The sequence below is a fragment of the Bombyx mori genome, chromosome 23, assembly GCF_030269925.1.
Source record: "Bombyx mori chromosome 23, ASM3026992v2".
NCBI classification, from domain to species: Eukaryota; Metazoa; Arthropoda; class Insecta; order Lepidoptera; family Bombycidae; genus Bombyx; species Bombyx mori.
The window spans coordinates 21,400,407-21,427,587 of NC_085129.1; the positions used below are offsets into that span (position 1 = coordinate 21,400,407).

Here is a 27,181-nt window from a genome sequence, read left to right on the forward strand (position 1 = left end):
TGCGGGAATGAGATGAACCATTCAGGTTATTCAATAGACTTCAAAAAAGATGGAAGCTTTCAATTCGCCTCTATTTTTATGTGTTTTAACGTCAGAACTTTTTTATAGGTGTACTCATTTAAAAAAATGAAAGCTTCTCGTTAATCAAGTTCTGATCGGCAGCTTTTGAGTTTATCTTTAATAATGCGTATCGAGTTTCAGATAAAACTGAGTTTAATTTAATTAATTAATAAATATTACATAATTCAATTAATCATTTAATTTTTTATTAAAATTTTAGTTTACTCTTTCATTTCATTAAAACGTAAGCATTGACTTATGAAGACTGATCGATGTGTTATGTTGTGTTCATTTTTGAAGTGAAAACTTCTTTAGAATCGTTGTGATTTGAAACCGGATGCAACGGAAAAAACGACAGGTAAGAGACACAAATACAAAAATGTGTAGGATGAAGCCAGCAAAGAATGAGACAGAAATATACATACTATTTAATACAGCGCCATCTGTGAGATTTTTTAATACTAACGTGTGTATGAAAGCTCTTGTAGTGAATTTTAATTTGGGATTATACGTGAAATTAAAATATCAATTCACAGAGGGCGCTACCTTACAATTATTTACTAATGACAAAATTTTACATATACTTAAGACGTTTAGGATAATTGTATTTTAATTTTGGAAGGTTTCACTTCTACCACGTGTGAATTGCACACATGTAATTTTTTTTTGATATTGATTATTATTTATATAATACCTATAAAACCTTAAAACGAGTAGCTAACTGTAAGAAAGAATTGCTTGTATGAATTCTTGTGAAACCTATAATGCACAATTAAAGATAAATCATTTGTATTCCTATTTGTAGGTATTTGATATTTACTTTCTTAAAAAAATATATATCCGTAACCGAAACTATCGGATAATCCGAAATAATTTAATTTGCATAACCGTAATCGTTATAATATAATATTTCATATATCCGTATCCACTCCGAAATTATATATCCATCCATCCCTGGTTTAAGCGACATTTTTGCAACTATACCGGAGAGCCATTTAAAACTTAAAATTTTGACAAAAATAACATAACAAAAAAACTTCTTCAGCTATTTGAATGCAGTAAACTTAATTAAACTTCAATTAAAAACATCGAACTGTTGATGCTAATACCAAATAAACATCTTCATCTTCACCAAATAAACATCACAAAGATCTTGTATTAAGATCTGTCTTGTATTAAGCGAAATGACGCTAAACCTTAAGCTTTTCAACCCCCGATATTGACTTTATCAATTACACTGATAAAATTCTTACGGATATGATGTGTTGTTTACACAATCACTCGCACATTGGTTTTTTATAGCATTATTAACTCAACAATGATTTTTTTCTGAGTTCGGTTTTCTTTTTTGTTGATATTTTTTACGTCTATATTTGTTTTAAAAAAATTAAAATTTCTCTTCGCAAATAGGATGTGAAATGGACTATTGAAAATACTAATTTTTATACACAGGTTTGTCGTTATTTTTGGTAGTTTTTTGTTTTATCGATGTTAGTATTCACACTGACGTAGAAGGAGTCAATTGTACGTAATTATTTCTTTATTTCTATTACGGCCTAAAGGCATCAATCACACCACAAAACGTGACATCTTTAGATGTGTGAGGTGCCTTATGTCAGCGCGTCACAACAATAAAGCAAACTGAGCTAATAACTAGACCGCGGTGCTCCGCGCTCAGTCAGAGTCGCGGCGCGGTGCAGTCCACACTGGAAATTGTGTTTCGATATCATTTTATTTCTTTATACATTTTTTGGGAATCCAAAACGGTGAGTGGTGCTCTTATTTATTTACACAGGGTGTTGGGTTTTGTTTCTGAAACAGATGGAAATGGTATTTCACCATTTCATTGCTGAGCTATACATAGAGACTTGTCGACGAGCTGACGGAACACTTGGTAATAAGTAACTTCAAGCTCCAAGCTTAAAACTCGAGATCAAAGTTTAAAGACTGTCTTAGTACAGCTTGTCCCGGGTCCACTTAGGATGGTGCGTGGTGCAACTGCCCACCTCAAAACACCCTACCACCAGCCATTACGCCACTGGATGATGGACGAGCTAACGGTCCACCCTGTTTTAAATGGTTAGCGATTCCCTTAGACATAATATGTAAATTCCATCTTAGGACTTATATGGTTTATCCCAATCGTATAGTAATTACGCTAATTATAATTTTTGCGGGTTTGATTTTTGCAACACGCACTCCCTTCAAACTCCCGTAAAAATTCATATACCAAAATGAACTTAACAAAACATAGATTCTTATGACACTAAAGTTTATTCAAAATGACCTCCGTGATTTTGAATACAGGCCTTCAATCTGCGCGGCCAGTCGTCTATCGCTATCGAACGAGCTCCATGTCAATATCGGCGGCTGCCTTAATCAAGGATGTCTTGAGTGACTCCAAATTGGGATGAGGCTTTGAGCACGCCTTTTCCTCCAAATGTTGCCATATCTTGTAATCTAACGGATTCAAATCTGGACTGGAAGAGGGCCAGTCTTCGTGCCGGATGAAGTCGATTTCACGCGCCGCCAGCCAGTCTTGTGTGCTCTTCGCTCTATGAGCTGGCGCCGAATCTTGTTGGAATACCCAGTGCCTGTTATTGAACATGGTATGAGAAACAGGTTCCACAAGGTTGGTCAGGACTGTATTTTGATACACAACTGCATTCGTTTTTACACCTTTCTTACAAAAATGTACCTCTGTTAAGCCCCAATAAGAAACTCCCAACCATACCATGAGCGAGGATGGAAAATGACCTCGTTGGACACGCGGAATACGGTTGCTCGCTTCTTCACTACTGTGTGCGTACACCTTATCATTTTGTTTGTTGTAGCTCTCTTCTACGGTAAAAAATTTTTCATCCGAAAAAAGAATTTCCCGATATTTTTTTCCCGCGTACCGCTTCAACAAAGCGCGGCATCTCTTCAGTCTCAGGTCCATTAGACGAGCATTCAAACGATGTCCTGTTTTTCTTCGATATGCCCGAAGCCCTAAGTCTTCATTTAACACCCTTTTCACTGTGGTTCTGCTTAACCCCATCTGAAGGGCCAACAGCTTCTGCTTACGTTTGGGATTTCTTTGAATTCGCGCTTTCACAGCTTTTATCACTGCTGGAGTCCTAACAGACCGAGGGCGACCACTTCTTGACCTATCATCTACACTAGAGTCTTCATTGTATCGTTTGATGGTACGATAAACGAATCTTTTGGTTATATTCAAATTTTTCAGTATGTTAAAAAATTGAATTGGCGCGTAACCGCAACGATGCAACGCAATAACTGCAACACGAATTTCTTTAAGCGTCCACTCCATATTTAAAAATGAGTAAAATTCTAAAAGTATACATTTTTATTTTCATGAACAATTCGAAATTCGAATTCAATAAACTTTTTTGTGGCCAGCATTCTAAAAGAAAAGTTTTTACTGTGTGACAATACTTATGACCTGACTAGTGATAATATATAAAGACTAGCTGACCCGGCAAACGTTATTTTGCCATATATAAGATTGCTAGGGAATTTCTAGTGTAGAAAAAGAAAACTTAACTAATTGTAAGTGTGTAAGAATATGATAAATGAGTGAAAGATGGCATGTAGCGCTGTGAATGATGAGGGAATATAAAAATAACAAACCTCATTCAATCACATAATGCCTTATTACGAGTATAACAAAAAAAAAATGTCCAAAAAATAAAAAATAAATGTTAGGGGTGGACAACCCTTATCACTTAGGGGTATGAAAAATAGATACCTAGTAGCCGATTCTCAGGCTTACTGAACATGCATATAAAATTTCATAAAAATCGGTCAAACCGTTTCAGAGGAGTATGGTAACTAACATTGTGACACGATAGTTTTATATATAAGATATATACACTGATGATACCTGTTCATTACTACCGCGACTATATTACTCACGATCACTCGTGTTAGTTCGTAGGAGCTGGGCAGATGCAGCTGTAGCTACTGTGCTACAAGATTGGCAGTCTCATGTCTCATGATGGGTGGCAACATCCACGTCGTTGGTATCCATGAGCTCTGGTAAACCACTTAGCACCAGGTAGCCGTTGCACCACAGATATTATCAATTTTATGTAAAAAACTTTGGATCCGTCGTTCTGTATAGCGTGTGACATTGACACTGGCAATGTCAGAGACGCAACCGGGCCTCTGCCTTCCGCTAGCCACTATTTGAACTTAAAATACACTTGGAGACGTGTCGCGCATTGAGGTCGCTACAGTTAGAACATAATAATATTATTATTTAATGGGCGGCAACTCATCTTTTTCGTGTTCTGGATGGACAGACGACTCATCTAATGTTAAGTCCTAATATGGCCTGAAGTAGATTACGTTTTATCGTATATTGAAACAATAATATATTAGAAACATGACTCCAGTCGAAATTTTGTAATTTAAATGCTTTTTGAGAGGTCTGTGTAGCTATCCAGCTAGTATTTTTTATTGCTAAGTTGGGTGGACAAGCTCACGGCCCACCAGGTATTAAATGATTACTTGAGCCCATAGACATCTACAACATAAATGCCGCCACCCAACTTGAGACAAGAGTTCTAAGGAGTCAGTATAGTAACAATGCCTACCCCGTCCTTTGACCCGAAAAGAATTACTGCTTCACGGCAGAAATAGGCGGGGCGGTGGTACCCACCCGTGCGGACTCACAAGACGTCGTACCACCAGTAGGACACAATGTGCGGGTAATTATTTAGCTACGTCATTTTAAATCTAGAAACAGATGAAGTAGTGATGTTGAAAGTTGAAGTTATCAATATCTGCGGTTGCTATGAACTTAATGCTTACCTGTTATTGTTAAGAGAGTTTTAACTATGAATGTGGAAGGCTTTTGAGGAAGAGGTAGATCTAAGAATAAATGGATGGATTTCGTGAAAGACGATTTGTGGTAGAGGGGAGTGAGCGAAGAAATGGTGTATGATAGAGGAGTATGGACCCCAGGTGAGTGGGAGAAGGGCAGGAGAATGATGATGATGAGTGTACCTGTCACCCGGAGCACGTAGAGCAACAAACCGACGCATTAAATTACGCATTGTCTCGTTTTAATTAACACTTCATAAACGTGAGCGAATGTTTCCGCCATCTCGTACAAACAACCATTTTACACCTATTCAACATGCCGTCACTACTCAATTATGAATAGGATATTGTGTTGTTTGTGATTAATGCTGTGACATAAAACAGTTCCTTGTGCGACTCGTCAATAGGGAAGAGCCTACACCTCTGTCTTGCGAAAGAGCACCCAGGTGAGTGATGACCGCACTTCCCGACCGGCGCTGGTTCTCACGTAGCGAGGTACCAAGTAAGCTTCGTCTAATTCGACGACTATAAGCCCGGCGGGGATGCTGACGCTCAGCAAGAAAAGCTTCAGCTTCCTCCGGACGCCACTGACGAGACGGCGAGCTTTATGCTTAAGCGCCTACCATTCCCAAAGCGGAGACGAAAGTCAGGCGAATTCCTCTTGACTTACCAAGAAAAGCGTGGGCGTCACAACCCTGTCTCTTTCGGCTGAGAAGCTGTGTCTAAGTCAAGAGGGTGTGAGATCAGCTCTAACACCGAGAGTACGGCCTCGTGCTCCAAGGTACCGGGGACGCCGGTTGCCCCGTGAGTTCGCTTTCCCATTACTAATAATAAGTAGCTTTTCGATCACCGTTATTGTGTTCTTATATCAGTGTGCTTAGGGCGACTTTTTTTAACGGTAAGCGTCCCCTATGTTCCAACTGCTACTCCGCTCTTCCAATTCCAAACAAATTTGAGTTAACTTTTACGCAGTTAATAAAAAACTTGCCTGAGCACATTGTAACCGGAATGAATATGTGTCAGTACTCACAGAGTGTGTACAGTGTGCTGGTACTAACATGAACAATGCTGCCATCATGGTATTGGGTTTACCGTCGGTTTTTTTTGTTGGCAAATTTGTCGAACATTGTTTAAGAGAATATTGGTTTATTTGTGTCCTTGCGTTTTGGATCTGATTTACATAGTAATTTTTGACCTTAGCAGCGATGGTAACTCAATGTTAGTTTGTTCCGCTGTTCTCAGAATAAGACCGTAGGTATTAGTATTTCTCATAACGCGAGCCTTCGACTGGAGTTGTTTATTTGGTCTAGTGACGCAGCTCTGCGCGCCGGCGGACGCTCCGAGACAGTGTTTTGCGGTCGTTTTTGATATTATTATGTTAATGTATTAGTCTCCTCAAGGTGCCGTCCAATCACATAAAGAACGAATCTCAGAGTAACGAAAACTAGTTTTAAGGATTAATCTCGCGTTAATAGTAAACAGCTTAAAATTTTCGCGGTCACGGACGACAAATTTAATTTAAATAAAAATGACTGAATACTTAATTTCCATCTGGTGGGCAATAAGCTCGACCGTCTGTAAAGATAATAGAAAAAGGAAATGAGACGCGCGTAAGAAGTTATACTTTATTTTTATTTTTTTTAAATTTTTTTTGAATATTAAATAATTATTTAACGTTAATAATTTAATAATATTTAGTATGAATTATATTAAATAATAATTTTGTCATTTATATTACTAAAAAATGAATGTTAATAACACTTTTTTTACGAGTGTATACATGCGCGAAAGTTCACCTGCGGCTATATTCAGAATCGTCAGATAAATAGTTTAAGAGATATATCGTAAAAACCGTTTCAACCCCTATTTTCAAGATGGCGGCCGTGGGACAAGGGTGGCGACCCCACAAACTTGATTTTAGCTTTACACTTACCCCCCATACACATCAAAAAAATAAAATTGCGTCCTCTAAGAAACGCAACCCCAAATGTAACTTTTCAATGGACTAAAGTTACGTCGATCGTATTGTAATGCGCGATTTAGTGGGCAACTTCATTCTGTTAATATTGTGTCACGGTGCGCGCGCATCGTAAAATTTCACTCTCATAAATTTTTTATAACTCGCCTAAAGAAATATAACTTCAAAAAACACACCGATTTTTTGGTTGTTCTTCCTCCTAACTCCTGTTACTACAATTGACATATAACAACACATAATAACATATTGGGTGCAGTTCTGGTGGTAGTGTGCCGCCACGACGGTCAACGTGCTAGTCAGGATACACGGACGGCCCTCACGCCCTGAATCCTTCCGTAGAGGCTGCATCAGCTCCAATGCGCACAAACATGTCTAGGCCCAAATCGACCGATGTGCAACTGCTCTAGACGTTTCCTCACCGCGGCCTCGGCGCCCGCCGCGCCGGCCACGGACGGCCCCCGATTCGGACCGAGCCCACGTGCGCGGCCTACTGATCATCCATTATGAAATTATTTTAATCGATTTAATTTGTCATAATGACAGAGCGCGTGGAAATAATAATTAATTTTAGTTTTGAAAATAAATTCGAATACATATTTGCATGTTGTTAAGATTACTTTTATGTAATACAAGATTATTTTTAAATAAAACAAACATACCGAAATCGGAATGTAGAGTTGACAATTCACATCTGTAGGAATTTAGTGGCAATTCAGCTGTCTCCGAATCCGAAGTCAAGCAATTCTTTAGCTCGTGGCGGTAGCCATCATACAATACAAGATATTTGATAGATGCCTGAATCTCGCTTACGACATTTTCAAAATAAGCTTGCGCATATAGAAGTTCCGAACAACAACATGCGGACCGACGCCGCGACGCGACGGTCTACCGAGCAACATCACCCGCTCGAGAGAAGATCTCCCTTTCGTCGTTTAAGCCACTCACAAGCTTGAGCTTAAACTAAACATTGACTACCCTGCTGACCAGGCTTATGGGATGTCTGCACAAGTCTTCCACCGAGCGGACGTCTGCTGGTAAAAGATGAAATGGCCAAGCACCGCCGGTATCCCCGGGAAATACTCTGCTTAATCCTCATTCGTATGAAGATATTAAGTAGCTCTCCAGAAATAGGGAGTAGGGAGAAATTCTAAAGTTGGTGGAAAAAAAGAGTTAAAAGGGAGGAAGTAGTAAAACTGGTGAAATCTGCATCGAGGAGCCACCACAGGTTGATGTGTGTTATATGTTCAGGCTTAAAACGACAGGTTTAAAACAGACCATAATTACGACACTTTAAGGTTTAAAGTTTTGCTTCTTAAATATTAACGTAGGTATATTATAATAATATACGCGCATTAATAATAAATAAATCATAATTACAAACCCGTTTGCCACAAATAGTGATTGAAGGCGAAGGTGAATGCGACACCGCCGCCCACGTAAGTTCAATGTGAAATTATAACCTTGTTTAGATATTTTTTTGGCGTAAAAAGAGTAGGCCCACATTATCAATTTTGTATTAGAATGTTCCGAAGGTTAATTATCGCCGGTGCAAATATATTTTTTTACCATAACATTTGTTATCACACTCTTTTTGGTAAGTAAGTTTTCTGACTGTGCCGACTGTTTCACGCGCGGGATTTATTCCCAGCCGGAGTCAGCATCTTTGTTGGTGATATTTTGATGACTTGTTGTGAACTTCTCTTGTAAGTTGTACTTACCGTCAAAAACTCCTAAAAATTGGTACCAAACTGATGCCTAATTACCTTAGTGCACTTTGAGTCCTGCTGATTCACCACTAACGCTTCGAACGTCTTCATTAGTTCCTTTACGTAAGGAAAACTCCAAGAGAAATAACTAAGTTCTTTGATTAATATGAATTTATGAATAATAATGAATTAGTATGAATGAAAATCTTCCAAATCAATTTCCACCCGGTTCTAATTAATTGTCGCGTCGTCATGAAACTTGCCAATACGATGATACGGTAATCGATATGAGCCACCGACGGAACAAAGACATTCTACATTCAGTGGCTATTCACTCGGATCTCGCAACGACCCCTCGATACCTCCCGGACATCATTGGTACTCTCTCAAATACATATTAAGAGCATGCGTATTTGAGAGAGCGAACATGTTTTTTTTATGATTGAGGGATTATTGGTGGCCCGGAGGGCTTTCCAGTTTCACCAGGATAGGTGGGCGAGCAAAGGCTCAGCCAGGAGGGGCGGGATTTGCTAACAGTTCAAGCTCAAGCGCCTAACAACTCAAGGGCAGCTGCTTCGCGAATGAATCTATTACCGAATCGGAATCGCGATTCGCTGAGAAGATCCGGCGAGAAACTCGGCGGGCTGATGCTTAGGTTAGGGAAATTGTTCGCGAACGATCTCCACGATCTAGGAATAACATCAATACATACATACTATTGTGTGTATGTATGTAAAGAAAAACCTTCATTGTCGAAAACTCTTTAATTTTCTAAAAAAAAAATTTCTTGAATGACTTCACTTGACTTCACTTATTATCATGTAATTATTCAACAACACATACCTATTATTATGTTAAGTTATTATTATCTAAATGGTCTGTTTTTACATTGTTTCATTAAAATGCAATGGAACAAAAAAGTTATTTTCATTCAAATATTATTTAAATTTACTTTTATACTGTTTGATCTTAAAAGATAAATAGAAAATGATATTTGTATCAATACGAACGTGAGTCTGTTTGTTACATTTTCACGCACTGAACTGATTATGACGAAGTATTTTGAAACCCTGCAAATTACATAAGCGTAAATATTGGTGGTAGGACCTCTTGTGAGTCCGCACGGGTAGGTACCACCGCACTGCTTATTTCTGCCGTGACGCAGTAATGCGTTTCGGATTGAAGGGTGGGGCAGCCGTTGTAACTATATTGAGTCCTTAGAACTTATATCTCAAGGTGGGTGGCGCATTTACGTTGTAGATGTTTATGGGCTCCAGTAACCACTTAACGCTAGCTAACGTGGGCTGTGAGCTCGTCAACTCATCTAAGCAATAAAAAAAGGTGCCATGTACCTTGCGTTGTATTATGAACACGCTGCCGACATACATTACCGGAAATTGTATAGATTTACGATGAACGAGGTGAACGCCATCTCTGCTGAATCCCCTGCCCGCGCCGTCGGACTCCCCTCCCGAGAGCAGTGGCCATGTCACGGCGCTTGTAGAATAGGATCTCATCATTCAATACGCATGCAAAATGTCATGTCTGTGCTGTAAACTGATGAAGAGTTCCTTTGTCTGGTCCAACCTTGGATATGGATTCAGTTCATGCGTCCCATAGATGTGCAATAAGCAAAAAATAATCGTAGAATAGAAGGAAGTGGTTCTAATACAGCTTGTAATGTGTCACCCGTCCAAACATTGCAAGTTGACTAGAAGATTCCAAACATCGGTGCCTGGCCGCGTCGCTCCGTGCGGGCACGCCGGGCTCCTTGCCCATTACGCCACGGACGTACCGGAAACTCTGAAATCAATTATATTACACATTACACATTATTGGTGTCTTGTATTTATTTATGTTTCGATCACGTATCTGGATGCGCGGTCAGCACTCCAACGAGCCAGACTCCGCAGCGTAAATACCGCGGTCGAGCTGCTTTCTGTTACAATAATCAAATCGGACAAGTGTGTCGCGTAAAGCACGCCTCTGGGTTCCGTAGATGAACAGTTTTTAAAGTCACCTAAGATATCACCTCGGACTTAATTTTGTTGTAGTTTGTGATACGGTTCGAACGTGCAATAGAGAAAACAAGCTGCTTATTTATAAATACATAATGTTCCTAGAACTAAGTTATTATTGTAGTTTTTGAGTTGGTATTCATTAAATCAAAATCACAACGAGCTAGCAACTAGCGGACACCTTGTATGAATGCACTCGGTTGCGTGGTGCAATTATACTCTCAATGTTTGAATTGTGACTGATTGCGTTTAGACTGTGAATGCGGGAATGTTCCACTCGACTGTGAGGATATTGAAGGAGTTTCACTTGATCTGTGTCCCGCTATTAACTGATTGGAATACTATTGTAACGCTCTAACCGAGAGACTAATCCAATATTCCCATTTTCCCGGAGCAGGCAACGGCCGTCTTTATTAACGTTTTATGTTTTTATTACGGAACCCTGAACCATATTAGAGGTCATGGCTAAAATCGGATGGAGCCTCCAGGGCAGAGCCCTGCCCGACGTGAGCTGCGACCGCGCGACAGCTTAGTGCCGATGACGTTGAGCTCGCGATGATCTCTGTATGTGTGGCGTCGTTAAAAACCACCAAGGGGTACAGCCGGGGAGGGGTTGCAGAGTTCTCTTCCATTTTGAGGCTTGAGGTTAAAAATCCAATTGTAGGTACTACATACCAGTGCAAAGTGGATGGTACATACATTGTTTGGTATACCATTACCAGTCGCAGAATCAGGGATAGAGAGCAGAGGGCGGCAGCTCGGAATGTTAGCTCATAATATTGTCAAAATGTTGATTCCCCCTACGGGGAGTACCCGGTGTGATTTTGTTTATTGTTGAACAAATATTTTTGACCAAGTGAAATATGTCATTTTTCGCACATCGCACGAAGATCAATCTAAGAATCACTCCAAGCAATTATTAATTACTTGTTGTTTTTTATGTCTCTTTTTTTAGCTTGTAATGTGTACTTTGTACCTCATAAATAAATAAATAGATCTAAGGCTCGATACGTAGAGAGCGTAGGTAGGTAATCTTCTAGAACATGGTACGTCAGTTGCTAAATATATATTTTTTATTTATTGCTTAGATGGGTGGACGAGCTCACAGCCCACCTGGTGTTAAGTGGTTACTGGAGCCCATGGACATCTACAACGTAAATGCGCCACCCACCTTGAGATATAAATTCTAAGATCTCAGTATAGTTACGACGGCTGCCCCACCCTTCAAACCAAAACGCATTACTGCTTCACGGCAGAAATAGGCAGGGTGGTGGTACCTACCCGCGCGGACTCACAAGAGGTCCTATCACCAGATAAATTACTTTGTCGTGGCTAACTCGTCGGCGACCTCAGCGCCTGCCTCGTGTTAAGGGTTTGTCAAGTCCATGGACATAATTACAGCAATAATAGCAACTGCCCACACTGAGGTGAACACACTCGAAGATCGGTTGGAGTAGACAGAACACAATATTCCGATAATCTAAGGACCCATCTTAGGAACTGTTACTCCAATGCACGCGAGACTCCGACACACCAAAGATTTAAAAGATGATGAAGGACACTTCATGTTATGTTGAATTGTTAAAAGATAAATCATATTATTAGATGTTTGTTGACAGTTAATAATAACACGACAGAGGATCACGTGTGTCACGCGGAGCGATCTATACATCATCGTGAACTTGTGAATTCTCGGCTCAAACAAAAGCTACGTATGATGTTTGCGGTTCTCATTTGTTTCGTGTGATCTCAGTGTCGCAGAGTGCGGTGGGGACCCACAGCTAGCTATTGCCGAGCTGCTGGCGGGGGCGGGAAGATATGCTTTAGGTTTCTATACATTTCATAATTGGGCATATAAACCATTTTGTACATAGCACAGAACACCACTGAGTAAATTGAACAAAATTGTGCAAGATTCCTCGCGTTTACACCTATTATAAGACTTCCACGAAATCCATTAGAGAATAAGCCAGTGTTGGTGCTTATTACTAAGTAAAAAAAACTCTAAGATGTTAGCTTAATGTTAGCAGCCTTAGGAGGATTCGGAACCGCCGAAGGAAGCTCGGGGAAATCATGTGTAGGGGTCCGTGGGTGCTCCCTCGACTCCGTTGGACCACTGAACAAAAATAATGTGTGGATTACGTTCTAATTGGCGGCCGAGGACGCGGGCTGTTCGCTTCGTTTCCGTCACATCGCTCTATTGTTGACACACCGGTCTGTCAATAGCAGAGCGTCGCGTCCAAGCTCGGTGCTAATGGACGTCAACAAACCCGCACACGTAGACCGATGGGAATTTCCTTATAAGGCTATTGAATACTATGCATATTGCGTCGAGAGTGGAACATGTACGGACGGTCTCGGGGGCAACTAGATCGCTGTCATCAAAAGGATCGCTAATAATTACCTGAAATTTCATTTTAGAAATACGGTTAGCAAGCAATGTACTTACAATCTTGCTGGTTTACTGGTATAAATGGGTGGATGAGCTGCCGTACTATCTGGTAGATGGTAACGGATCTTCACAGTCACTGCGCCGAGAAGGGCACCACGCTTTGATTCATCACGTCAAACTCTCGTTTGTAATATATACGGAGACCACCGCGTGTGCTCGGTCCCTAAGCGTGGGTTGCAGTCAAAAGAAAAGACGCAGGAAAGAGTATTTATTATTCTTCTCGTTTTGGATCCAGGGTCAGGGATCTGGCCCAAATTCTAATCTCCTCAAATTTTTTTATTATTTTTATTGCTCTTGTAGGTAGCCGAGTATACGGTCCGCCTGATGGTGAGCGGTTACCGTCGCTCATGGACGTCAATAATGCCAGGGGCAGAGCTAAGCCGCTGCCTACCGTTAAAAAAGTTTCGAGTCCCTTCCTAAGCCGGCTATAACCAAGAAAATGGCGCGTGAACTGCTTGCTCTACACGCTTCCTGCATATCACAGCCAGGAGACGGATCACTGCATTCCCCGGCCCACGCTGGGTCTGACCCTGCGTAGTGTCCCAGTATACGAATTGACGGCGCCGCCCAAGGGCTCCGGATGGCGCATCCACCGAGAGTCCTGTCCGTCGCGGCGCTAAAGTCTACCGGCCTAACCCGATAACTACCAGCGTCTCGTGGTGGAGAAGGATGCTTTCCGCACGAAACGGTACAGCGCGCTCCTCGCAGCGGATTCGAATCCTGGACATCGGGGCTACTATATTCTGATCAGTTCCGATATTTCCATTTACCATATATTTTTTTATGTTTAAAATGTTTAATTCTTAAAATCATGAGTATGATGAGTATATGAAACAAAATGGCAGCACAAACAATATTATTCTATTTAGTAAAAAAAATCTCGAATATGACTATCCGGGAAGGAAGCGAGACAATATATACACGTAGGTGTGAATAGCCGCGTCGCTAGCGTTTCCTCTTACAGGATTGAAAACTAATATAATATATCACAGCAGGAGACATTGGCGGAGTTCACAAACAAACTACCAATGAAGTAACACTGTCTGTGTTCTTTCTGTTTTCGTTCGTATCAAGTTTAACTCTTTAGTGTCCTAAGAAGCTTTTACTAACGACCACGTTTGAAGGAGTGAGTGGTATCACGTACTGTTTGTTTACAATGGCACTATACTAGTACTAGTAGGTAGGTATACTAAATACACATCTTAATGAAAACATGAACATTTGATTGTTGGATCTCTGACCGATTAGCGACATTTAATAATTGCCCCTGTCATCTATATCTATACTAATCTATACTTAATATTATAAAGAGGAAATATTTGTTTGTTTGTTTGTATTGAATAGGCTCTAAACTACTGAACCGATTTGAAAAATTCTTTGACTGTTTAGAAGCTACACTATCTCCAAGTGACATAGGCTATATTCTTTTTTAACAAAAATTAGGGATCCTTACTAAAACTCCAATTATGTAACCCAAGGTGTAAAAAACTTCCTAAAATATTATTTACATCGCGTGTGCGCAAAACTATTGATAATAGATTAAAATATTGTACTATAACTTTGTAGAACACATTATTATTTACAGAAAGTGTCGCGACAGCATATATCTAACTATTATAGTTATGCCACAATAGGTGATCTTTTATTTAAAATAAAACAACGTCAAATATCATTTACAGGGAAGCTCTAACTTAGTATACTCAATGGTTTTTGTATTTATGACCTCTTTACGAAAATTAAAAAAAAAAAAACATAAAAATAATAATAAAATATCATTTAAAAAAAATAAAAAATCATTAAAATAATAATATTCAAACTATGTTTATAATTTTCTGTGTATTTTTTATTTTGGAATTTTTGTTAAAGAACCGAGCGAAGCCTGAGCGGGCCGCTGGTTTTCTATAAGGTGATATTGATTATTTCATATTTTGTACTAAATTGTTTCTTTTAGGTTATTGAACATGGTACCCCGTCCAGTGTCTCCGTATGCACGGGAGCCTCTCATTCCGCAGTTTTACGCTGGGAAAAGCATATTCATAACAGGAGCAACCGGTTTTATGGGAAAGGTAAGTTGCATTTGTTGTAGCGCCATCTACCGGGGAATAGATGATGTGTTCTTCAGTCGATTCTTCTGTTCAATTATTATGTTAAAATGAGTTCTGAACAACCTTAAACTAGAATTAATTGTATTGAACGATAAAACTATCAGCGAATAATTGTCACATGGCTAAAAAAAGCGGAGCTCGTCCAACCATCTAAGCAACAAAAAAAAAAAATGATTCTCACCATCTATCGCTGTAAAGTTTAAAAATGCTTATGATGAATAAATTGTGTATTAATAATAATTACTTTAAGGTACTGGTGGAGAGATTACTATGGACGTGTCCAGAGATCGAGCGCATCTTCCTCCTGATGAGAGAGAAGAAGGAAGTATCGCCAGAGAAGCGGCTCGCGCAGCTCAAGCAGTCACAGGTAGACCCGGGGGGGCGGGGTTGGGGGATGGGGAGAGACACGTTCGTCTACCCGTTTACCTGTACTGTAATTATGATCTCTAAACAAACATACTTAAATACTGCTTTCTTTCCCTACCTGTTCGTTGGTAGCTAGCGGGCTATTCCAGCTAAGCCCGGATAAGTAGGGCTCATACATCAGCAAATTTGCTAATACTAGCCCTCGTAAGAGCAGTGCTTCGCTGAATCTGCCATCGTATCGGAATCGCGACCCACTGAGAAGATCCGGCAAGAAACTCAGTGGGCTTGGGTTAGTTCACACAGGTCGATTACGACGAAGAGCTCGACGAGGACGGTGCCCGGTGCTTGAGGGTCCTAAAAGTACCGAGAGAGGATCTGGGGGTCCGGCAAGATGTTAAATACTGTGTACTGTAGCTTCCAACGCCTACATCCAGACTGAGTCTTACATCATACATATTATATAATTAAATATTAATAATTTCAGAACATCAATAAAGCATATCAAATAATTGATCAACGTGTGGAATGACGATGTCGCGGACACAATATTCTTTGCCGTTTCCGAACTACTCGCTGTTCATGGTCACAATATGTAATTTTGGCGACCAGCTTAAATTCTATAAGTCAAATCTTATAATGATAGATTAAATTCAAAAGAATAATCCTATCAAAATGTTAATATCACGAAATAAAACGTATCGCGGATTTAAATATATTTATTTTCAAATGTAGTGTCGGCTTCGCGTTGTGATTTTTTTTTCTTACCTATGCTGGTAGCCTTGAGAGGTTATTTCAGCTTCACCCTAACGTGTGTACGCGCGTTTGTGTGTACTTTTACGCTATCGAGAACGTTAAAAACTCGCACTAAGCACACAGGAGGCTATAGACATTAGAACGCAATGTTACGTTTCTGCGAGGAATAGTTCGGCAGGTGACGTCACAAGACGGTGCAGCTAGCGGCTGCGGTGTCCGGGGCCGGCAGTCTGACGACATTTACGATCAGACTGTCGGCCACCGGACACCCCCGCCCCACTCGTCTGTGTTGTCGTCATTGCGCGAGGGCGCCTCTACAAGCGGGTCGTCAACTCGTCAACTTCGATAACAATATAAAAGAGACTTTAATTACAGGTATTTGACGTGATCAGAGAGTATTGTCCGGGTCAGCTGGAGAAGCTGTACCTGATCCCGGGCGACACCACCGCCCCCAACCTCGGTCTCAGCGTGGAATCCATTGGTCTACTGAAAGAGGTTACTGAGTATTTGTGTACTTTCTTTTTGTGTTACTAATACACTTAAGTACATTAATAAGTCTTGTGATGTCCGGTACTTTCATATCGAGCGATGTGACGGTGTTTGGATCCCGCTGGCGGATACCAATTTTTCTAATGAAATAATAGGGGTTAAAGTATGAAATTGCCGCTTTATTGTAACAAGTACTTCGAATTGAAATAGAACCAACATGATTTGAGATTTTCTGAACAATGACAGCAAAACTTGCAGTGAAACAGCCCTGACTCATGAATCGATCTTCACCATTATTGCTCCATGATAACGTGAGACCTCATTTATGAGGGCATGAACAGAACGTTATGACTATCAAACAATTGTGTAGAATGTGATGTCAAATGTCAAACAATTATTTTTAACAAATGTATCTTTTTTATTTGAATGGTTTTGGTAATATTAAGTATGTATCAATGATACTATGTACACATATGGACTTGTTGTTGTCTGAAATAAAATAAATCATTCATCATTCATTCATTCATACAGTACGAGAAACCGTTTTAACTCTACAGGAATTGCAATTAGAAACCATGCGTCACCCTCCGTATTCGCCAGACCTTACTCCAACGGACTACCATTTGTTTCGTGATTTCGACAATGTTCTACGCGATAAAAAGTTTTCTTCCCAGGAGGCAGTACAAAATGCTTTCACACAGTTTGTAGAATCTAGATCACAAAGGCACAAATGACCTTCCTATTAGATGGCAGAAATGTATAGATAAAAATGGAAGACATTTTGATTAATAGTGAAGGGTCACCCGGAAATAAACTGCCTATTCTATTACGGACTCATTACGCCCGGCACTGATGACCCTACAGTCATCAACGACTACTCCCAAAAAAGTTACGCTGTTGCTGTCTATGGGCTCTGGAAACCATTTAATATTAGGTGTTAAAATCCAAGTGGAAAAATATCGTTATTTTTCATTAATCTTTCAACCTTTTCGAGTAAAACCAATTTGAATGAATCCTCCGTGCTTAGATTATTGGTGTATGAAGGGTATGAGTGAAGGTTCGGTGTTGTCCTCAACAGGTGTCGGTGGTGTTCCACAGCGCGGCGACGCTCAAGTTCGACGAGGCCCTCAATAAGGCGGTGGACCAGAACGTGCGCTCCGTCTTGAGCCTCATGGACATATGCGACGGGATGCCCAACATCGAGGTGAGGAACGCACTGGCTATGTCGCAGTTTGTAGCGGCGGTGCCAGCCGATGTACTGTATAAACTACCTCTTTTTTTTTCTTTTCTATTACGCTCTACTGGGTGACCGGTAAAATAACGGGGAAAAGGTCCCAAACGATGGTCGGACAAAATAGCGGAGGAACTGAGGTTCCTGTCAGCGACGCACTCCACCAAGCTACAAAACGGAATCGATGGAGACAGCTGGTTGACGGAATCGGACGGAGTCACGACCCTCAGCAGTGAGGGACCGATCGAAGAGAGAGAGAGGGGTGTAGGGCTTAAATCAAATTCTTCCATTTGCATCGGTCTTGGGCAATCTGTTCTAGCTCCTAAGTCACCCAGTTCGTGCTCTACTGAGCGACGCCAAGTTGTTCTGGGATGGCCTCTCTTCCTTTTGCCAGACACTTTCCAGATCAGTGCTCTCTTCAATAGGTACCGAGCTTTCTTAATGTGTGACCAATCGATTACCACTTCCGTGTGAGGGTCTCCCTCTCTATTGGTCCTTAATCATTATTGATACATTGAGCTTACAAATTAAATGTAAATTCAAAGAGCTCTCTCTACTACCCTGCTCTCTGTCCCTCGTGCCAGCCTGGCCATGGAACACTCCACAAACAATGTTTCAGTGGTTAACTACCTGTGGCCAAACAACGCTTGTAAATTCCATCGATTATATTATTTATGTAAGATACACATGAAACCTGTCCCAAAAACTAAAAATGTTTCGTTAGCGCCATCTACCATCGATTTTAAGGATACAAAAATGTCGTGTTCCTTTTGACGCTAGAGAGCGCTGGTCAAATCAAATTCAAATAACTCCTACTCAAAACCGTACTTTCTATAACTATAATATAAATATTCCCAGAAACGAAGGGACCACAATACTGCCCGTATTGCTGGCTACTAATACATTTCAACGCTGATTCCTAAAACAAACAAAATCATTGAGCTCGCTGTCGGGCCGTTTCCACTTTGCGAGGAGCTTCACTACACTGCTGTGCATATTTGCGGACCGCAATGCTTCTCGTCGTCAGATCTAGCATCACGATCGATTCTCCAGATTGGTGTTTACACATAAACCCGGTTAATCCATATGTCATCCTTTCAGTCGGCGCGTGGAACACTGAAGTACATGGGTGGACGAGCTCACAGCCCACCTAGTGTTAAGTGGTTACTGGAGCCCATATACATCTATAACGTAAATGCGCTACCCACCTTGAGATATAAGTTCTAAGGTCTCAGAGTAGTTACAACGGCTGCCCCGCCCTTCAAACCGAAACGCATTGCTGCTTCACGGCAGAAATAGGCGGAGTGGTGGTACCTACCCGTACGGACTTACAAGAGCTCCTACCACCAGTGTTCGAACACAGAGTCCGTTGCGCAGGCGCTGGTGCACGTGTCCACTGCGTACAGCAACGCGGAGCTGTCGACAGTGGAGGAGCGCGTGTACGCGGCGCCGGTGCCGCTGCAGCAGCTGCTGGCGCTGGCCGACGCGCTGCCGGACCAGCTCGCCGCCGACCTCACGCCCAGGTACAGCGCCAGTCTCATATTCAACTAACTCAGGGAACGTGCCTCTTTCCAGCACACCTTCATTGTCAAACCAAAACCTGATATCACTAATTGGAAATTAGTTTGGATTGAATTTGAATAGCAAAAACTCAACGCCACATACATTCATTTTCTACAATCTTCAGCACATCTTTTTGTATGTACCGTTTTTATAAAATACCCAGTATTATTCTTTGCAAATAGCTGACATAGTGATGTGAAGGGCGACTAAGCGATTCACTCACAATAACGGATACCAGCGTTCTCTGAGTACTAGATGAGCTCACCGCGACCGCTGACTGGTATGTGGTACGTGGCAGCTGGTGATAAAGCAGATTGCGAGTCTGGACAATATACGTACCGTTCTGCCTATTTCTGCCATATTGAAAGTATGCGTTGTGGTCCACAATGGGCACAGCCGCCGTGCCAATACAACTGAGAGCGGCGGCGGCGCGGCGGCGGCGGTCACGTTGTGATCTCCAGGGGCTTCGGGAACGACTCCAGGGGCAGGTAATAAAACCATACACTAAACCGTCTATAGTCTATAACTATAAAACATGTATATCAAAGAACCACATAAAACTACCCACGTAGGTATGCATAGTTTTCGAGGTATATAAACAGATAAGAAGAAATTCAGCCGACGTGATGATGACGCTCCAATGATTGTTCTTCCGTTAAAGGTTGATAAGTCCGAAACCCAACACGTACACGTTCACGAAGGCGCTCGCGGAGAACGCAGTGGCTGAGCGGACCAACAGGAAATACCCCGTGGCCATCTTCAGACCCACGATTGGTAAGATTATCAGCTAATATATTGACTGATGCGGGGTTGATTATGGTTATAATTGTCTTATGAAAGACTCGTGTTCATTCCCAATATGTACCGAAGTGTATGTGAAAAGCGATATAACTCTGTTAACTTAGAGCTGTAAGTTGATAAGTTTCAGTGAGAGCGACACCGGACTTTTGTCCATTAAATGTGTTTGCACGGAAACAGAATGTGAGCGGAGCGTGTCCGAGGCTGGAATGATAACTGCTAATTCAAGACAATACCAATAGCCCTCCTCGATGGTCCCTTACAACCGAGGATCGCGACCTCCTCCATGCGGTTGGTTCTCCTGTCTCTCGAACTACGTACCCTGGGCCGATACCACGCCGAGGTGTTCCAAAACTCAAGGACGTTGTCAGTTACAATCAAACGCCCAAAGATGTCTTGACGATTTGGGTACTTACTTCTAAAATGAACCCTTACTTCTAGTAATATCTGCTCTTCGTCATCCCTTCCCTGGTTGGATCGAGAACCTAAATGGCCCCAGCGGCGTGCTGGTGGCAGCCGGGAAGGGCTTACTGCATTTCTTCTGCTGCAAGAGGTCAGCTAAGGCGGACATGATTCCAGTGGACATAGCTATTGACACGCTGATAGCGGCCGCCTGGGAGACCGCCGTGGATAAGTATGTATGAAGCCCTATTTGTTTGAATCACAAGTGCGCGCAACCAATAACAAAGACAAATAATGTCATAAAATTCATTCAATGTTAAGTTGATCAAACACAGAAGTCACACAATCGAATCATTGTTTTCGTAAACCTGTTTATTTATTTATTTTACTGGTGGTATTAGACTTCTTGTGAGTCCGCACGGGTAGGTACCACCACCCTGCCTATTTCTGCCGTGAAGCAGTAATGCGTTTCGGTTTGAAGGGCGGTGCAGCCGTTGTGACTATACTGAGAACCTTAGAACTCATATCTTAAGGTGGGTGGCGGCATTTACGTTGTAGATGTCTATGGGCTCCAGTAACCACTCAACACCAGGTAGGCTGTGAGCTCGTCCATCCATCTATGCAACAAAAAAAATTTTCCTGTATCTTTTCTTCATGTATAAATTTGATATAGTAAATGTAAAACTACAGATGATTAGTGGTTTTGGTTCCCAGACTGGACGAGATTCGCGTGTACAACTGCAGCAGCGGGAGGAACTCGACCACGTGGGCGCAGTTTGAGATGGCGATCAAAAAGTTGCTGATTGAACATCCCCTGGACAAAACATATTGGTACCCGAGCGGAGCTGCCGTGGAGAACGAGTATGTCAACACACGTAGACCCCGGACTGTAGATGGCGCTGCTAGCACGTACTAGAACTTAGTACCACTTATTTACAACACGAGCGAATTAGCCCACGGACACAGTCCACTGAGTTTCTCGCCGGATCTTCTTAGTGGGTCGCGTTTCTGATCCGGGGGTAGATTCTGCGAAGCACTGCTCTTACTAGGGCCAGTGTTAGCACCACTCCGGTTTGAGCCCGTGAGCTCACCTACACACGTTAGGGCGAAGCTGAAATAGCCTCGCAAGGCTATCAGCATAGTAGAAAAAAAAAATGAGTTGTTTATGTCATTGGTGATGTTGAAGGACATCTTTAACCACTTTTCATCGGGTGCGCCGCATGATCAGGTGTAGATATCTGATGTTCAGATTTCCCGTCACAGCCACAGATGTAAATAGTCATGAAACTTAGTGCTGTTCTGTTAACGATACCCGTTTTTAAATATTGATATTTCATCTAAATTAACTCGTACTGCTTTTCTTTACAGATATCTTCTTAATATATTGCAGTTAATAACACAGACGATCCCGTTACATATGGCGGAGTATTGTTCTCGAATGATCGGAATTAAATCAAGGTATGTTTAAAATGTTCTATTGCTCAATAGGCGCGCGGGGAGGGCGCGGGGCGGGCGCGGGGCGGGCGTGGGGCGGGCGTGGGGCGGGCGCGGGGCGGGCGTGGGGCGGGCGCGGGGCGGGCGCGGGGTGGTAGTTCGTTGTTCTATTATTTTGTCGTGTTGATAAGTTAAATAGTTTAATTTCCCTTTCAGATTAAGTTTAATTACCATTAGCGAACGTCTCCAGGGAATGTGTAAGGTGCTAACGTTCTTTTCGATGCGCGAGTGGGATTTCAAGTCCGACAATGTCCGGAAATTGCAAGCCAGACTATCTCCACAGGACGCACTGATCTACAATCTGGACCCGAATACAATAGAGTGAGTAACGTCCGGCAATAAGTTCCTGATATCCGTGGCTTTCGTAACCATTTATATAATCAGGTGGACCCGTCTCAGAAATAACACATAAATCTAAACATGTAGTTAAATGAGTAGTTTGGATTTAATTAATTAATCTATACTAATATTATAAAGAGGAAAGATTTGTTTGTTTGTTTGTATTGAATAGGCTCCGAAACTAATGAACCGATTTGAAAAATCCTTTCACTCTTTGGAAGCTACACTATTCCCGAATGACATAGGCTTCTTCCCCATCCCTAAACTTTTTTGAAAAAAATTAGGGATACTTACTAAAAGTCTAATAATGTAACCCAAGGTGTAAAAAAATTACTTAAAATATTATTTACATTGCGTGCCCTGCGAAAACTATTCATGATAGAACAAAATAATGTACTACGACTTTGTAGAACACATTATTTACAAAAAGTATCGCGACAGCATATGTCTATTATAGTTCGCAATAAGAGTTCTTTTACTATTATAGTTATACCGCAATAAGTGTTCTTTTATTTAATAAAATAAAACAACGTCAAATATCGTTGAAATTTTTGTTAAAGACCCGAGCGGAGCCCGAGCGGGCCGCTTGTTAAATTTAAATAGATGACTATACACTGGGCTCGAAAACAAGAGCAATCGAGAATTTACGTGTTTACGACGCAGCTAATAAAATACTTAGATTAAAATTAACAAAACACAAAAATGTTCTCTTTATTTACGATTGATGGACGAGCTGGCAGCCCCCGGATGGGGGGTGACGCGGGATACACTTACTTAAATAAAACTATCAAATATTAAAATAACGCACGCAAATTTGACGATTTATTATTACATTTTTTTTATTTGATTAAAAAATGTATCTCGAAGCTTAATCTTCAGCTCTCTAAAACTTAAGCTAGAGTAGCATCACAAAACCCGAGTGAAACTGGAGGTCACGACTAGTGCCAAAAAGAAACTGATAAATCTGGATAGATTACAGCTTGGAGAAGGCCGGTGAAATAAACATAGCCACTCCTTTTCTCGCCATTTTATCTATCTGCAATAGTCAACTTAAGTACGGACCGAACCACATAAAATATCAAAGGGTGATATTTCGGCCCTAGTGTTAGGTCCCCTGAGGCGATACAGGGAGGATGCGACAGGATGTGGGAGGGTGTGGGAGGGTGCGGGAGGGTGCTGGTCTCCGGTCGGACTACATTTATTGTTTTTGTTACAGCTGGGACGCTCTGTACGTAGACTTCGTGAAAGGAACAAGGAAATATCTGCTGAAAGAAAAAGACCAGGACATTGACGAGGCCAAGCGACATTTGCGCAAGTAAATATCTGTTAGATGGATCTGAATGCACGATCTTAGAATGCAACTCCACGCGTGTGGCCACTGTGCCAGCGGGGGGCGCTCTGGATAGATGTTCGCAACATCATTGTACTGTGGAATAAGGAGACATTTTAAAAAGTGAAGGAGGAAATGATAACTAAATTTCAACGGGTTTTGTGATACTCATGTTCCTTTTTATTTGTTATCGTATACACGGGTGAACGAGGTCACGGCCCGTCTGCTCTTAAGTGCCTACCGTGTAGCTATCGCCAGCTCTCCCGAGACATGAGATTTAAGACTCTATTTTATAGTACATAATTTTATAATAGGTGCTGCAGCTCGGTGGTACTTACAAGACGCTCTACATCCAGTAGCAATGGATATTGCGCGTTTATTGTTGTCACACAACGTTATATGTTTACCAGTAGGGTGGAAGTCTTTCGCGAACAGGTGTTAAATTCGTAGTTCTCGGACCGCGGCGAGGCAACACAAAGCCGCCATCGCCCGAAAGAAGTCTTGTCGTAATCCGCGGATTCACTCTCGATGCTTTTAGGCCTCTCAAGCACCGGTCACCGTCCTCGTCGAACTCGTCGATTACGATGAAGAGTTCGACAAGCGAAATAACCCATAGAGTTTATTGCCGAATCTTCTCAGTGGGTCGCGATTCCGATCCGGTGGTAGATTCCGCGAAGCACTGCTAGTGCTAGCAAATTCTCTCAGGTTGAGCCCGTGAGCTGGCTTACCCGCGCGTAGCTGGAATAGCCTCTTAGGCTACCAGCGAACAGGTAGGGGAAAAAGTTCGTACTTCACTAGAGCAGTCGGTACCTGGCCGCGGGACTCCAACACCGGCACAGTAACAGCTTATATTGATACACATAGTTGTTGTAGCATTATAACATTACTGCATCAGTGGCTGGTCTAGTTGTAAGATCCCGTGGGTCTGCTCCACCACAGAGCCATCAGGCGGGTCATGGAGGGGCGGCAGCAGCGCGCAGTCTAGTGACTGTCACAATAAAGTAATTGGTTCGACAGGATGTTCTACGTCCACAACGGCTTCCTGGTGTTCGTGACGGCGCTGCTGCTGCGGCTATCGCTGCACGCGCCCCTGGTCCGCAGCCTCGTGCTGGGCACTCTCCGGCTGCTGTTCACGATCGTCAGCTCCACGTACTCGCGCGTCTCCTCGTAGTTGGCCAAGACAACCTTTTTAACTGTTATTTATTAAATAAAAATTTTAGATAAACTGTGATGGAGCGCGTCTGGAACTATAATGGATGACAACGATGAGTCCAACTTAATAGAGCCATGTGTGGCCCTTCATAAACTGATAAATCTGTTTCTACTTCATAGATAGACTAATGTTTAAGAGTTGTCGCGACGTGTGCGGCTAGTTCGAGTATCTGGCGGTAATGTACGCGTCATCATCTCATCTTACTAATCTGGAGATTGTATTGTGTCAAGTACGAGCTGTGTGACACAACTCCATGTACATTATGGTACGCTATTTCTTGTACTTAGGTGAGAATTAAAAAAAAATAAGACGTCAGAACTTGGAAAGGTTTAATGGCGCGAAAATTACTTTTTAAGGTTATGTTTTTATTATGCTCAAGTTTGTATATCAATATGTTAATGGTTGCAAAAAACAATTTGACGCCTTTATGTTTAAAACATCTTTAAAATTGAAAACAAATTATTTTTCATTGTTGCAAAGTTTTTGTTTTCTTGTAACCGTTTTTCTAAGAACAATAAAATTGTCTTAAGTTGTTACTTTTAATACATGGTATTTAATTCATAATTATTGTGAAATTAATATTAAGTCTAACATGTGAGTTGATGTATGTAATTGCAAAGTCAATTACTCTGTATGTTTTTGTGTTGGGAACTGCTCAAATTTAAACTCGCGTCACAATATAAAAATTACCATTACTTTAATGAGTAGGTACGGCTAAGTACACAACAATGTGATAGTAGTAAATAATTTTACATGAGTCCCTTTAATAAAATTATCATTACCTATTTATTTGTTGAATATTAAAAAAAAACGTAGGTAAATAATAAAAAAAGTGCGTGCGTACAAAGTACACATGTCAGAAGTGAAACTTTTTTGGCGAACTAATTTATAAATCTTGCTTATAATTATACAAATCTAAAACTTTAGATTTCCGAGACTTAGAGGAAGGGAAAAAGGAAGATATGTTCCCGCCAAAAGTCTGTCAAATGTCAATCTCAAACCTCAGTGTTGACAGTCACATTAAGTTTAGATTTCTAAATTGTAAATGACTAATATTTTGCCAATTGAATTGACTCATTTAATTTTATGCTATTTGATTAATGTTCCAAATTCTTTTCATTTCATTTCAATTCCTATTAACATTTTTCACAAAAAGATTATAAAATATTAGGCTGTATGGTATGATACATTTGCCTTTCCAGTTGGAAAAATACAACAACTGCTACTACTGACATTTCACAAGTACTTAATTTCAATAGTAGTTTGATGTCACTTCCGTTGCATACCTGCGTGACGTTCTGTAAAAATTTTACCCTCATGCGCCTAAAGAAGTTTCACTTCAATAATAGTAATATTACTATTACTATTTTCACTCTGGAGCCGTAACCACTGGTGCCTTGTGTCGTAGACACCGCCATCGGATGCAATCGTAATCTATTTTTTATATTGTATTTTTATTTAAAAAAAACAACTTATATATGTATGTATTGTTTAAACTTAGGTACCGGATGTGATAAGATTTCAATAAATTTAGTATAATGTTAATAATACGAATGTTGCCAGTAACAAAGTATTCCTTTGCTCAATTTGTTTTTACTAATTGTGGGTTATGGATCCTGCTTAGAAAAATAAAATAATAAATTTAAGGTTTAAGAATAATTTGTATGTTGGTATTAAATACTTTTAAAAAAATGGTGATGTATTGATTTAAGATAAACTACTTTTACTTATAACGGTTTTTTTATTTTCCAACAAAAATCATAATTATTGTAGAGTGGAAAGGCTATAGACGACCAGTCTCTGATGCTAACCAGACTGACACCCCACACGGTTCGAAACCACAAACCACTTCACCTTATGGTTTTTCAGGAGATATCGCTATTGTCGATCAAACAAATACACACTACATAGCTGTGACAAGGCACCTAGAGACACTCATGCACGTGGGATGCCAGCTTTCGGATTGATGAAGCGGCACAAGCTATGGATTCCAAATCGCATGGCAAGAAGGACTTTTTTGTCATGGTGCCAAAATTCCAAGAAGTACCTCAGCA

At 41.0% G+C, this 27,181-nt stretch overlaps 1 protein-coding gene across 2 annotated transcripts; it reads left to right on the plus strand.

Moving 5' to 3' along the window:
* The first annotated feature begins 1,703 nt into the window (after positions 1-1,703).
* Positions 1,704-26,857, plus strand: LOC105841608 (putative fatty acyl-CoA reductase CG5065). Of its 2 annotated transcripts, none has more exons than XM_038019206.2 (13): positions 1,704-1,826; positions 14,996-15,110; positions 15,400-15,516; positions 16,644-16,763; positions 17,836-17,961; positions 19,366-19,511; positions 20,213-20,325; positions 20,791-20,983; positions 21,466-21,660; positions 22,120-22,209; positions 22,402-22,566; positions 23,801-23,899; positions 24,932-26,857. In XM_038019206.2, the coding sequence occupies exons 2-13, from the start codon at positions 15,006-15,008 to the stop codon at positions 25,083-25,085; spliced, it is 1,623 nt and encodes a 540-aa protein (XP_037875134.1). In that variant the 5' UTR covers positions 1,704-1,826; positions 14,996-15,005; the 3' UTR covers positions 25,086-26,857. The 2 variants fall into 2 exon arrangements, with proteins under 2 accessions (XP_037875134.1, XP_012545674.1); XM_012690220.4 differs by having other exon boundaries at positions 21,466-21,612.
* The last annotated feature ends 324 nt before the right edge of the window (positions 26,858-27,181 follow it).

Bases quoted from the DNA above. Each gene is read 5' to 3' on its own strand.
- LOC105841608 (XM_038019206.2), top strand. From the start codon at position 15,006: ATGGTACCCCGTCCAGTGTCTCCGTATGCACGGGAGCCTCTCATTCCG. The intron at 15,111-15,399 runs GTAAGTTGCATT...AATTACTTTAAG, and splicing joins CAACCGGTTTTATGGGAAAG to GTACTGGTGGAGAGATTACT. The intron at 21,661-22,119 runs GTACTAGAACTT...TTTTCTTTACAG, and splicing joins GTAGATGGCGCTGCTAGCAC to ATATCTTCTTAATATATTGC.